The 13430-nt window shown below is 61.8% G+C and overlaps 1 protein-coding gene across 1 annotated transcript in view; it reads right to left on the bottom strand.

Annotated features, from left to right (window-relative positions):
• Positions 1–10132, bottom strand: part of EPN1 (epsin 1) — an 11248-nt gene extending 1116 nt beyond the window's left edge. The window contains exons 1-9 of the mRNA XM_081807935.1: positions 10108–10132; positions 9293–9619; positions 4874–5123; positions 3775–3899; positions 3348–3422; positions 2686–2769; positions 1043–1328; positions 292–402; positions 14–132 (exon numbers count right to left, since the gene is read on the bottom strand). Coding sequence (XP_081664061.1) covers positions 14–132; positions 292–402; positions 1043–1328; positions 2686–2769; positions 3348–3422; positions 3775–3899; positions 4874–5123; positions 9293–9520 — 1278 coding nt within the window. The 5' untranslated portion in view covers positions 9521–9619; positions 10108–10132. The remainder of the gene's footprint in view (positions 1–13; positions 133–291; positions 403–1042; positions 1329–2685; positions 2770–3347; positions 3423–3774; positions 3900–4873; positions 5124–9292; positions 9620–10107) is intronic.
• Positions 10133–13430: the final 3298 nt, after the last annotated feature.

Raw genomic sequence — 13430 nt, 5'->3', positions numbered from 1 at the left:
CTGGGGCACAGGCAGGGCGGGGGGCACGGCGGGGGCGGGGCGGCTCACCCGTGCTGCTCCCGGAGGTTGGCAGGGCTGTGCGCAGTCGGTCAAAATCGGAAAACTCATCAGGCTCCGTGTCAAAACCCACTGCTGTAGGGGCCCAGGATGTCGGCTCAGCTGGTCGAGGGGACCAGCCTCCCACTCCCCCTGCCCCCCAGCACCCGAGAGCAGACACCTCACGCTCACCTGCACACACACACACTCTCTCTCTCAGGCCCCCGCAGCCTGACCCCAGAGCCCCCCCCGTACCTGCAGTGCCATTGGTGCTGGGCTTGGCAGGTGACCCTCCCCAGGGGTCTGAGAAGGCCGGGGCTGGAGCCCAGGGATCAGAGGCAGCGGGTCCGCCAACTGGGGCCCCACCTGGGTGAGGAAGGAGGCACGTGAGAAGCTGGTGGTTGGAGGATTTGTCACCGACGAATGTAGGCCCACTCCCTCCCAGAAGCTCCCCCCCGTCCCGGAAGTCCTGGGATGCAGCTGGACATCCCAGAGGCTTCAGGTGGGTGCAGCCCCAGCCAGCCCTTCCCGTCTGGTGCCCACGATCTACCCATGGTACACCGCTGCTGGGCCTTTGCCCACCTGTCCCTTCCTGGCAAAGCCCTCCTCAGCCTTGAGGCCTGTGGAAAGCCCCCAAGAAGCTCGCCAGCTGGGTAAGGGGCCTTGAGTGTGTGCCTCACCTAGGTGTGCCCAACCCCCACCCCGAAGCCCCCAGAGCTCCCTGAAGTCCCCACGGGGTATGTGGCCCCTTCCCAGACTGCCTGTACCCAGGCTCACCAGACACCCCACCCTGACTCCACCCTGGCAGCCTCTCCACAGCCCGACACCCCCTGGTGCCCTTCCCATTGTCCTTCAAGGCTCCCTCACCCACCCTCCTCTGGGCTGTCTTATCTGACCCCCCCCAGCTGCCTGTCACCCGCTTGACTGTATGTGTCCCTGCCCCAGGGTGTGCCCCGCACTGCACACTGGATGTGGAGGCTGGAGCAAGCAGGCAGCCAGCACTCACCATCAGAGCTCCCCCATGGGTCAGGCGTGGGCCCCTCTCCAGCTGCAGGGGCCTGGGTCCCACCCCAAGGGTCAACCGGGGGCCCCGCAGGGGCAGCTGGCCTCCAAGGGTCCCCAGAGGCTGGTGTAGGGGCTGGACCACCCCAGGGATCAGCAGCTGGAGGGACAGGGGCACCCCCCCAAGGGTCTGAGGTGGGGGCGCTCATGGGCGCTGGGCCCCCCCAGGGGTCCGAGGCTGGCGGTGGAGCCGGGGCCGTGAAGACGTCAGCAAGATCCATGAGGGATGACTGCAGGAAACAAAGGAGAGAAAGCATATGAGGTCCGAGCAGGCCAGGCCAGGGGACTGGGAAGAGAACCCGGAGGAGAGATGGCCGCAGAACGAGAGAGAGGAGAGAGCCGAGGCGTTGGCCGCCACAGAGGGATAACCAGGGGCCGTGAGACAGGAGGAGGCAGCCTCCCCACCTCCCATTCCCACCCCGCCCCCGCTCTGTCCGCTCCCCCACCACCCCAGCCCAACCCAGCCCAGCACCAAATCCAGGAGTCCCACCTGGTCCTGCCCCCATCCCTCCATCCACTCCCCAGTTCCCACCCGGAACGAGAACAGAGGCCAAAGCCCAAAGCCGCTCCTCCCAGCCCTGCCTGTGCACTCCCCACGCACTCTGGGAGGTCTGCCCTGGGGCGCCCACCCTGAGTCTCGGGTCATCACAGGCCCCCCTGAACGGTCCTGGCTGAGGCCCAGCACCCGTCCCACATCACTGCACGCTCCAGGCCTCCAGTGCCTCACGTGACCAACATACATGCGTGTGCATACAACCTCCCCTTGTCCTGGGGGTGAACCCAGCCAACCAGAGCCCCTGGTGTCTCTGGATGCAAAGGCGCACATCTCCCGTCCCCACAGGACAAAAGCAGCAGGTGCTGGGACCGACACTCTGAGCTGTCAGGCATCAGGGAGACCCTTTGGCCGAAGCCGGCGTGAGCAGGCTTTTCCACCAAGAGCTGCCCCATGCCCATCAGGAGAGTGTCTACACCCTCTGATCGGAGCTAGCCCCATGACCCACCCCCCTGTGGAGGCCGACTGCACTATGAAGACACTCAGGAACACTCACAGCGCCCGGTGTGAGGCCACACAAGAGGCCAGCTTAGATGCCCCAGCCACGTGAGTGACCGTGGCCCTGACGTGAGGAGGAAACCCGTCCACCCTCAGAGCCAAGAGAAGGGTTGAAGCGGCAGAAACTGAAACACCACCAAACGTCATCTGTCTCCACCGGAGGGACTGGAGGCCCAGAAGGTTGGGGACCAGACTGGTCTCGCTCACCCACCGACCCTCGGAGTCCGGGGTGTGGGCGGACACTGAGGAGGTGCCCCAGACAACGTGAGCGTGCAGGAGCTCTACGCCATCCCCTTCTCGCACGATCAGGCTGCTCAGTGACAAGGACCGACCAGGAGCAGCGGAGTCTCCCACGGCAGAGACAGACGGAGGTCACACCTAGAGCGCTCTGTGCTCCGGGCACTAACCAAGTGCCTTCCGGTCTCCAGGTCTCCACGCATCTCCGTGAGAAGACAGTTACCTGCAACAGCTGCCGCCTGGTGCCCTGCCCGAGGCCCCGGAGCGCATGGAGAGCGGGGCGGCCTGCCCGTGCTCACCTCCTCCTGGCCGCCGGTCTCCCTCCTGCTCTCCTCTATGGCCATCTGCAGCCTCAGGTCGTCCCCACGGCGGATCCGCTCTTCCTGTTCGGGTCACGGAAGCAGGTGGCAAGGGAGGGTCAGAATGTGAGCGGCAGGACTGCCCCCCGCCCAACTGCACGGCCCCCAATGACCCTCTCCCACCCAGACAAAAGTGACAAAATTAAAATGGGATGTGGACAATGTGTGGGGAGGGGGGACGGGGAACAACGTGCGGTCTAGGGGATGGGGACACAGGAGTGGTGTGCGGGAGATGGGCCTGGCCCGGCACGGCTCCGACAGGCTTGGGAAGCATGGGGCCCCGGGGAGGACGGGCCCTCCCGCCAGATGCCTGAGTCTGTGGCGTCTGCTGTGCTGGGTGGAGGTGACCAAGCCCTGGGCTGTGCCGGAGGGTGAGGGAAGGGCTCCCTCACCACCCGGAGCAGCTACGAGGCATCTGCTTCACCTGCTGAGACTGCACCCATCTGAGAATCCGTCTGACACAGGTCTCCCAGCTGGAAATGCTTCGGCAGAACGTGTGTAGACTAGGGATGGGGCTGGGGTGGGGAAAGGAGGGGCAAGGAAGCGGGGACCTGAGGAGGGTCTGAGGGGAACCCTACGGAGGGTAGGGAGGCTGCTCTGACCTTGTCGTGCTCCTCTCGGCTCAAACTAAGGGCCAGCTGGAGCTGGACGTCGTCCTCGGGGCCGCAGGACGGGGGCTGGGGGAGAGAGAGCGTGAAGGGGCCGGGGCGGGACACGAGATGGGGGGAGAGAAGAAAGGAGGGAGAAGAGGAAAGACACACACACACAGAACAACGGAGGGGAGCCAGGGACGGACAGAGCCACGGACAGCTCACAGACAGGAGAGAGAGACAGGCATCCACGCAGAAAGAACAAGAATTCTCAGGACGAGGTCAGAGGGCGAGCAGAGGGGAGCAGCGGACAGACCAGAGAGGCAGGGCGGGGGGAAGACCGAGCAGCAGCCCTCAGGAGCTGCGGGACGAAGGATGGAGATGGGATGGCAGAACCAAAGGCAAACCCCTGCCGTGCCCCCCCCAGCCCGCCCGGCACCTGGTCGGCCTCCTCCTTGCTCATGGCCAGGGCCAGCTGCAGCTGCAACTCCTCCTCCCCGCTGCTCTGTGGCCACGCCTGCTCCGCCTCGGGCGGGGGCCCAGAGCCCACCGCTGCTGAGGAGGCTGCCGTGGGGAGAATCAGCTGAGACCCCGGTGCAGAAGGGGAAGGGGGCCCCGCAGCCCGGACGGCGGGCCTCCACCGCCCCCAGAAGCCCTGCTGGCCCGAGAGCAAGAGCCCGCCAGGAGAGAGGGAAGGAAGTTTGGGAGCCTCGGAGCCCACGACCCAGATTCCCACACTGCACGCCTGGGGCCTGGCCCAGAGCCCGGGGCGGGTGGGGGACACACAGGTCCTTCATCCCGGCTCCCACAAAGCTCCCAGCACGTCCAGCGGCCTGCATTTCCAGGGCTGCTGGAGAACTGTACAGCAGGACCAGCTGGGCGTTCGGGGAACAACTGCGCCCGCATCCTCAGCCCCCAACCTCTTCCTGGCTGTGGCTGACGCGAGGGGTGAGGGGCAGCAGTGAAGGAAGGGAGGCAGAGAATGGGAAGGGGGATGACCATCTGGAAGGAGGGATGGACAGGGCGCGGGGGCCTAACGCAGGCAGAGGACCAGCTGAGCTGGGGGCAGCCGCCCGCCTGCTCATCCCAGCTGGCCTGCTCTGGTACTGGCATGCACGGGACCCTCAGAGAGCCGACCCGAACCCCCAGCCCTAGGCAGCCCCCTCCAAGTCCTGTGCGCTTGGTCTCAGGCACTGAATGCCCTCAGGCGGGCCCGTGGGCAAACCCAGCTGGCAGCTCCAGGGCCCAGGCTGCGGGCAGGGGCACCGCCGGGCCCTGAGGTGGCTCTTGGTCAACACTTCTGCGTGAACACAAAGGTTCTCGGCTCTCGGGCCCTACAGTGAGGGGGACGGGACAGGGGAGGGCCGTCATGGGAGGGGAGGGCCTGAATCTGGAACTCCGGCCCGCCCAGCCGGGCAGCAGAGGGAGCGAGAGGGCTCGGCGGCTGGGCATGGGGCGCCCAGCAAGGAGGCCACCAGGGGCTTGGAGAAGAAGGGGCGGGTAGGCCGGGAGGGACCTCCCGGGGGCGGCGGCCTCACCAGTGGCGGTCTGCGCCAGCTTCTCCTTGGTCTTGAGCGCGTGGGCGCGCTCCTCCCGCAGCCGGTCCTCGTCACGCAGCAGGGCCACCAGCTGTTTGGCCTTCTCGCGCACGTTCACGCCCTGGTCCTTGCCATCACGGTCCACGTACTGGAAGTCCTTCAGCGTCTGCACGGCGTACATGTTCTCCTTGCATTGCTGCGACACACGCTCCGAGCCGGTCTTGATGAGGTACTCCATCAGCGTCATGGCCTTCGGGGCGGGGCACACCGGTCGCTCACACGGCCACCGGGACCCCAGTCCCAGCACCAACCCACACGGCAGGCCCCACACAGCGCAAGGAAGAACAGAGCACAGCCACGAGCGGCCACCTGCCGGGACGACCCCGAAGACGCGGTGCTGCGTGAAAGCAGCCAGACTCCAGAGAGCACGCGGCGCATGGCTGTGCTCACACGGAACGTCCTCGCCAGGCCCACCCACAGAGGAAGGGGCTTCACGGCCACCAGGAGCTGGGGGATCCTCAACGGATATGAGGTTTGTGCTCAGGGCGACAAAAACGCTCTGGACGTAGGCGGCAGGGAAAGCCACACCACCCGGGAACACGCTCGATGCCCCGGCACTCACGCGTCCCGAGGGCGACTCGTGCGGCACGGCGTCTACCCGTCTGGTAGAAGGACGGGAACGGCAGCCCCTGCAGCCTCCCCTGGACTTCCCACAGGGGTGCAGACCCCGCTCGACTTCTCTAAGAGGAAAACCCAAAGCAGCACAGCCACAAGGACACGCTGGTTTATCGCCCAAAGCAGCCCGGGCCAGGGGCCCGCACACCGCTTTCTCTCCCGTCCGAGAGTCTGGAAAGCATCACCCTTCCTGCCGAAGACTTCACAACTCAGGATGACGAGGAGGCGACTCCCCCCACCCCCGAATCGGCGGGAGGGAGCGGGACACCCCGCGACAGCCGCGGCATTCCAGGCCGGAGGACAAATTCTCTTCCCGACAAGGCAAAGTTAAACGGGAGCAAAAAGCGCCAGTCCTCAGACAACAGTGCACCTCAGAGTGCCCCCGACAGCCGCCCAGAGCACAGCCGAACAACAGAGGGAGGCCCCGGCCATTGGGGCTGAGCTGGCTCAGCAGCTATGAGATGTGCCGGGGACCCCGCTGTGGGTCATGAGTAACTCCCCACCGTCCACGGGAGCCGGACCTGGACCTGGCCGGCTGCCCGAAGGTGTGTCAACAGTAACCAGGGGTGAGTCTTTAACCAGCCCTCGAGGTGTTTCGGCATCACGGCAGAAAGAAAGCAGCAGACCGCGCCGGGCATGGAGGGCAGGCAGGCTCGGCGCACCCTGGGCCAGCTCTGCTGGGACCACCATGGCTGCACACACAACACACGCCTCCCGGCAGGTCAGTCACCCTACGTGACACAAACAGACGGTCTCGCCTCCGTCCGGGATGGGACTCGCACCCAACAAATTGGAAGAACCCGTTTCCAGGGCTCTGGAGAGCTTGGCAGTGAGTGCGGTTAGAGAGACAGGGAACCCGGAAATAACCCAAACACCCGTCAAGGGTCAAATGCACACGGAGGATGCACAGCGTGCTCATGGGACGGAAGCAGCACACACAGCAAGGTAACTAAAAAAACCTCCCAGATGCAGCAGACACAGAGGACCATGTGCATGAGCCCATGGAAAGTTCTAGAACCAGCCTGGCAGACAGGACACAGGGCAGGATGCTTCTGGGGGAGGGGTGCGTGAGCAGGCCTGGGGGGGACGGGGACACCCTCCATCTCCATCTGGGTGCTGGCCTCACAGGTGTGTGCACGTGTGAGAGCTGCCGGGTCGCACGCTCACGACGGGAACCGCAACGGCAAATGTGAACGTTTTCTCAAAAGCAAGCAACAGGACAACTCAACAGTCCCTGTTAATTTTCAAAACCGCTTGCTCACGGATGGCGGACGGGATCAGCATATGAGCGTCTAAAACAGGGACCAGCAAACTTCCTCTGAAGGGCCCAGGTGATCAATAACCCAGCTTTTCGGGCCACACGGCCCCTGTGCTGACCACTCAGCTGTGTGCCTCAGAGGGAGGCAGCTGCAGACGCACGGGCCTGGCCGCACCCAAAGGCTTTACAAACATGGGCGGCAGGCCAGATTCGACCCGTGGGCCGTCGTGCGTTGACCTCTGGTTTAAAAAATAAAACCTGAGGGGCGCCTGGGTGGCTCAGTCGTTAAGCGTCTGCCTTCGGCTCAGGTCATGATCCCAGGGTCCTGGGATCGAGCCCCGCATCGGGCTCCCTGCTCAGTGGGGAGTCTGCTTCTCCCTCTCCCACTCCCCCTGCTTGTGTTCCCTCTCTCGCTGTGTCTGTCAAACAAATAATTAAAATCTTAAAAAAAAAAATAAATATTTCCACACTTATTTGAAAAAAAAAGGTAAATTTCTTAAAAATAAAAACATGTCTTTCTTAAAAATAAAAACGATACATACTTATTAAGATATTTCCACACTTATTTGAAAAAATAAAGCTGGGGCACTTGGGTGGCTCAGTCGTTAAGCGTCTGCCTTCGGCTCAGGTCATGATCCCAGGGTCCTGGGATCGAGTCCCGCATCGGGCTCCCTGCTCAGCAGGAAGCCTGCTTCTCCCTCTCCCACCCCCCCTGCTTGTGTTCCTTCTCTCGCTGTGTCTCTCTCTGTCAAATAAATAAATGTTTAAAAAAAAAAAAAAAGAAATAAAACCTGAGACCCTGATTCCTCAGAGCAGAGAGGTGACAGCTGAGTCAGAACGGGCTCCGGGACTCCTTTCCCCCTGCCCTCTGGGCAGCCCCGAGCCTCCTCATGCCTCCACATCCCCACCTAAAAAGTGGGGACAGGAAAGTACTTCTCGGGGATTCTGTGCCCACAGCTGCGTGTCTCCAGCTGCAGTCAGGGCCCCTCAGGACTCCCCTCTCCTCGCATACGGTCCATGAGCCCCACCAAGCTTCTCCTCCCTTCGCCTCCACACGAACGCTCACCCATACCCCTCACCCTTTCCCTGATTCTCAGCTAGACAAACGCCACCCAGTCCTTCGCAACAAACAGCAACATAACTGACCCAGCACAGAGTCCACGGGAATGAGAACCCAACCCGGGTTTGTCGGGATGGGCGTGAAAACGAGCCAGAGCATTTCCAGGCCCAAGGGAAATGAGGGAGCTACCGTGCCGGTGAGGGACGGAGAGCCCAGCCGGCAGAGGCCCCAGCTGCAGTCCATGGGGCCAGGAGCTTCATCTGCCTCGTCCACGGCCACACATAGAGCAGACCCTCCGCCAATGTTCACTGAAGAAACGGCAGCAAGAGGACTCGCCAACACGGCTGAACCTTGCTCCAGCTCACACAGAAGGAGGTCCACAGGCTGGTCTGAGCCTCACTGCCAGGAGTGAGACCTGGCCATCTGCCCCAGCCTGTGCCCACTGCCACTTCTTGACCCAAGGGGAGGATACCAGGACCCAGGCCAGAAAATGGAAAAACTGCTCACTGAGTGTTGCCCAAAGACACGTTCCCCTTGACCACAGCCTGTAGTCTTGTCTGGTCACTAGATGAGGACACGTGCACACATCACTAGGGACCAGCAAAAGGATTCCCGTGGAGGGCATTCTGTCCACGTTTCTCCAAATGACACGTGCATGTGCCCCTTGACCCAGAAATTCCAGTTCCAGAGAATGACAAATAAATGAGGCTACTCGTGGCAGTCTTGTTAACAAAAGCAAAACACCACAAACCACTTAAAAATTCAACACCGAGTAACCAGCAGTTGTTAAAAAAGGGAAGGAAGGAAGGGCAGAGAAAAGGACGGAAGGAACAAAGGAAAGAAGGAAAAAAGGTGACAAATCCATATTTTGACAAGAAACAATCTCTAAGATATAGGCCCATTTTCCTTTTTAAAACCGGCGGTAGTTTACATATGATAAAATGCACCAGTTCTCACGTGCAGCTCTCAGTTCTGATAATCGCCTATGACAACATAACCAGAGCTGACACACAACAGCCCCACGGCTCCCAGAATTCCCTGGTGCCTGTGGACGTCCACACACACCTGAAGGAGAACACAAACGCTGGGGACACCAGCTGCCTCTGAGAGGAAACTGGGCTCCGGGCACGCAGAGGGACGAACACTGGGCACCCGCTTCGGCCTTCTATGTGGACGAAGCTCGTCAATGTACCATGTTTTCAAAAAGAATTTGAAGTCCTAAGACTCAACATTCTCAAGCTCTCGTGTCTGTTACCTTCATTAAATGAGAAGAGGGACGAAGGGAGAGAGACCGCACATAAAGACCTAGAACCCCAGCTCCTCCGCAACACGGGGAAGGTGGGCCCGGTGGCACCCCCACCTGAGCCCTGCGCCCACCCACGCAGTCGTGTGCACGTGAGGGCCCGCTACAGGCCCGGGCACTGACCTTGTAGACGTGCCTCCAGTTCTTGCCATGGTCATTGAGCCGCTTCCAGATCATGCTCATGATCTCGGAGAAGGCGACGACATTGTAGGTTAGGTCAGCGATCTCAGACATTAGGGAACTGGATGGGCCCCAAGGGTCGTTGCTCGTGGCTTCTCGGACCTTGATCTCGGCCTCTGAGTAGTTGTGGACTATGTTCTTCATCTGGCGCCGCAGCGACGAGGTCGACATGGTGGCAGGTGGTGGCGAGGGTGCTGGGCCCCCCGGGGTGTGGCGAGATGGAGTGACTCGAGGAAGACGACAGCAGCAGGAGCTGGTGGGTCACCGCATCTGAGAAGGAAAGGCCCTTTGGAAATACAAGCGGGACCTGGGGCTGCCCAGCCTGAACCCACACCCTCGTGGGGTTCCCCACTGCCCCTGGGGCCTAGAAGGCTCTGGTCCTCATTAACCCCCATCTTAGTCACCCAGTCCATCTTTCAGTTCCTCAAATATGCCCAGCTCCTTCCTGCTTGGGGGCCCTGCTCAATGAGGCAGGAAGGCAGAGTGTGCAGTGAGGGATCACAGGTCAGCAGCACCTCAGTGCAGCACGTCCTACCCTGTTGCCCTGGGTGGGCCAGGAAATCCTGCACCTCAGTTTTCCCCCTAAAAACTGGGGTTTCGTTCTGTAACCCAGGGAGCTGAGAGAACCCGGTACGTGGGAAATGCACTATGAACATGGGCGGTCATGAGACGGTCACCCTGCTCTTCCTCTCCCTCACCACCCAGATCACGCCCACTCACCCTGAGAACTCTGTTTAAGCTTCCCAGATTTTACACACCCAAACACCGTGGTCATTGTTCCCCAGGGGCCCCACGGGTAGACTGAGGCATCCTCGTGATTATATACTCGTCTGTCTTGACTCTGTGGCTAAGGCCGACCCACAAGCCCCATGGGGACAGAAACCATGTCTGTATGGACACGAATTTTCCCATCAGAGCAGCTGCCCCAGAAGAGCCATTCAATAAACCGCTGGAAGGAAGAGAAGGAGGGAAGGCAGGAAAGGCCTCTGGAGCAGGAGTGGACCAGGCACAATCTGAGGCAGAAACAAGGACACACAAGGAGACCATAAAGGAAACAAAGAGGCAGGCGGGAGGCAGGCAATGCCAGGGGGACAAGGCGTCCCAAGGGTGGGGGAGCTGGAGGCTCAGGGAAGGAGAGATAAGGGCGAGCACAGCCGCTGCCGGGGTCCCAGCCGCATGCCAGGTGCTCGCTGACCAAGAGATGCCCATTATCTCATCCAACACCATCAGCAGCATTCTGAATGGGAAGGCAGGGGCTCGTGGAAACTGGACAATTCAGCCAAGGTCACGCACCAAGCACAGCAGCGCAGACTCCACCTGTGGCTGCCTGGATGCCAAAACTCCACTTTTAAACTAACGTGTGCTGAGAGAAAGGCAATGGGAAGAAACAAAAGGACGGAAACCAGGCAGACGGTGATGCTCACAGCAAGCGACACGGCCCTTACCCTGTGCCGGGCATTCTTCCCCAAACTTTACACACAGTGACTCAATTAATCCTCCCAACTCCATGATTCATAGCACCTCACAGCGGAGGAAACTGAGGCACAGGAAGAGCCACTCCCCGGGCCTGGCTCCAGAGCCAACTCTGACCACCACAGTCCACATCCACGCCAACGAGCCCTCCCACAACCTACCTAAGTCCTGGGACAGGCAGCTGGCCCCAGCTCTGAACTCAGGCTGGAGAGCCAGGCTCTTGAAGGCACACGTGAACAGCCAGAAAGACACGGTCAGGGGGCCAAGCAGGCCAGCCAGACACACTGAGATGAAGAGCTGATGGGACCGACACAGAGGACACAGAGGGAACGGGAACGAGACACATGACGGGAGAGAGAGAAGCTACCCAGAGACACGGTGAGCAGAAGTCACAGGAGACAGAGACAGAAACTCGGTAGACAGTGAGGCAGACGACCAAGAGCAAAGACTGAGACCCTGAGCGAATAGACAACAACCTGATGCTACAAATTTGCAGAAAAAAAACTAAGAATACAGAACACATGAAACCTGGGCCCAAATCCTGGCCAGGAGCTACCAACAGGGCAACCTCCTTGAGATTCAGTTTGTAAGACTCTGACCTGAAGGAAAGAATTCCTACCTGGCAGGCTTGGTGATTAAATAAGATGAGTACATAGAGTGCTTGGCACCCTGCCCCACAGATAGTAGCTCAATAAAGCTGCCCGCCCCTTATCATCAGAGGCAAAGAGCATTTTTCCAAAAGGGTGGTATCAGAAGGTGCCCTGCTTTAAGGCTATGGAACTGTACGAAAGCGCGTTAAAAAAAAAAAAGTCAACAGGGCACCCAAGCTAAAATTTCCGGGATTGCTTAGAATGGGACCAAGTTTTTCAAAATAAACGAATTCCAGCAAAAGTACTAGGTTAAACAAAGAGCAACGATGGGGCAAAATTCTCCAAGGAGTGTTCAAAGGACTGACAGTACACACTCGGTGTGGAACGGGAAATCTGGGAGCAATAATGGAATCCGGAGCTCCCAGCAACTGACTGCAGAGCCAGACGGCGCTGGGCGCTTCACCAGGACCACCTCCATACACACGCACAGCCCTGACTTGAGAAGTCACCCGAGGAATACTACAGGACGGCAAGCAGTGGGCCTGACTGCAGAGCCGGACTCCAGACCACCGCACCAGAGACCCAAAGCCCTGCGGGAGGGGGCACGTCCCAGGCCAACCAAGCCCCGCACGCGCGCGGGGGCCCGGGCTTGCGGGGACGGCAATGAATGAGAAACGGGGGGGAGAGCGGTGTCCAGGGTCCCCGGGAACTGCAGACGCGGGAGCCCGAGGGGAGAGAGAGGAAGAGGGACACCGCCGTCACCCCGACCACCGCGCGCCGACACCGGACACAGGCAGGCGCACGGACCCCGGCAGACCCCGACACCGGCAGCAGCGAGGCCCGAGCGCAGGCCGGCAGGCGCCCAACGCCGGCCGACCGCACACACACACAAAGGCCGCGGGGCTGAGCCGAAGGGCCACACGCGACGGACGCCCGAGCGCCCCGGCCAGCCGCGCCCCCGGCCCGCGCTCACCTCGCCCCTCACGCCGGGCTCCGGGGGGTCATGGCGGGCAGACCCCTGCCCCCGCTCGGCCTCGGTGTCGCGGGGCGCGCGCCTGGCCGCGGACAGCGGACGCGGAGGCGCACTCGGGCGCACGCGCGGACGCACGGATGGGCCGCACGCCGACGGCCCCGCCGCCCCGGCGCCCGGGAGGGGCGCAGAGAGCCCGGCGGGGGAGGGGAGCCGCCGAGCAGACGGGAAGCACCCGAAGGAGGCGACGGACCGGAAGCGGAAGTGGTGGCGCGCCCCGCCTTCCGCGCCGCACCCGGCGACCCTCCCGCAGGGAGCCTGCGTAGTCGCCGCTTCCGCAGCCCCGCCCGCCCGCCCTGCAGCGTCATTTCCGGCGCGCGGGCAAGACGGCCCGGCGCCGCCGTGAGGTCCTGACGGACAAGCGCGGCGAAGCGCAAGCCTCAGACGGGCGGGCCGGCAAGCGCGGCCGAGGGAGGCGGGGAAGAGCCCGCGTGGTCGCCAGCCCGAGCGGCGCTCAGGGTTCCCCGTCCTCCCGGGGTGGGGGGAACGGCCGCCCGTCCCCTCCCCTCTCTGTGCGGGCCCGTCCGGCGCGGCGGCCTCCGCGCAGCCACGCCCCCACCCGAGCCGAGCAGACGGCCACGCTGGCGGGGTGTGCCCCGGAGGGCGGGCAAGGGCGTCCGGGCCAGAGGTCAGAGGCGGCGGGGCCACGGGGGACCGGAGTGGGGGCGGGGCTTACACACACCGGACACAGAGCAGCTCCGTAAAGTAAAATACAACAAAATGTTTAATGAGCAAATTCGTCTTAGCAAATATGAAACTGCCACAGAGAGGAGAGGGACGGGGCCACGGAGCTGGGGCGCAGGTCAGGGAGACTAAAGAGGAGAGTCAACTACGTAAGAAACCGGGGAGGGCACCGGGGGGAGGACCAGAGGCCAGGAGGACGGGAGCTGTGGTCCTGGAAAGGGAGAAGGCAGGGCACCGGGGCGGACAACAAAATTCAAAATAGTTTGGCCATAAAATATAAACACACTATGTTTCTACGGTGGGG

Source organism: Leptonychotes weddellii, chromosome 16 (genome assembly GCF_054177405.1).
Source record: "Leptonychotes weddellii isolate Sample4059 chromosome 16, ASM5417740v2, whole genome shotgun sequence".
In the NCBI taxonomy this organism is placed as follows: Eukaryota; Metazoa; Chordata; class Mammalia; order Carnivora; family Phocidae; genus Leptonychotes; species Leptonychotes weddellii.
This window is presented reverse-complemented; position numbering and strand designations above follow the sequence as displayed.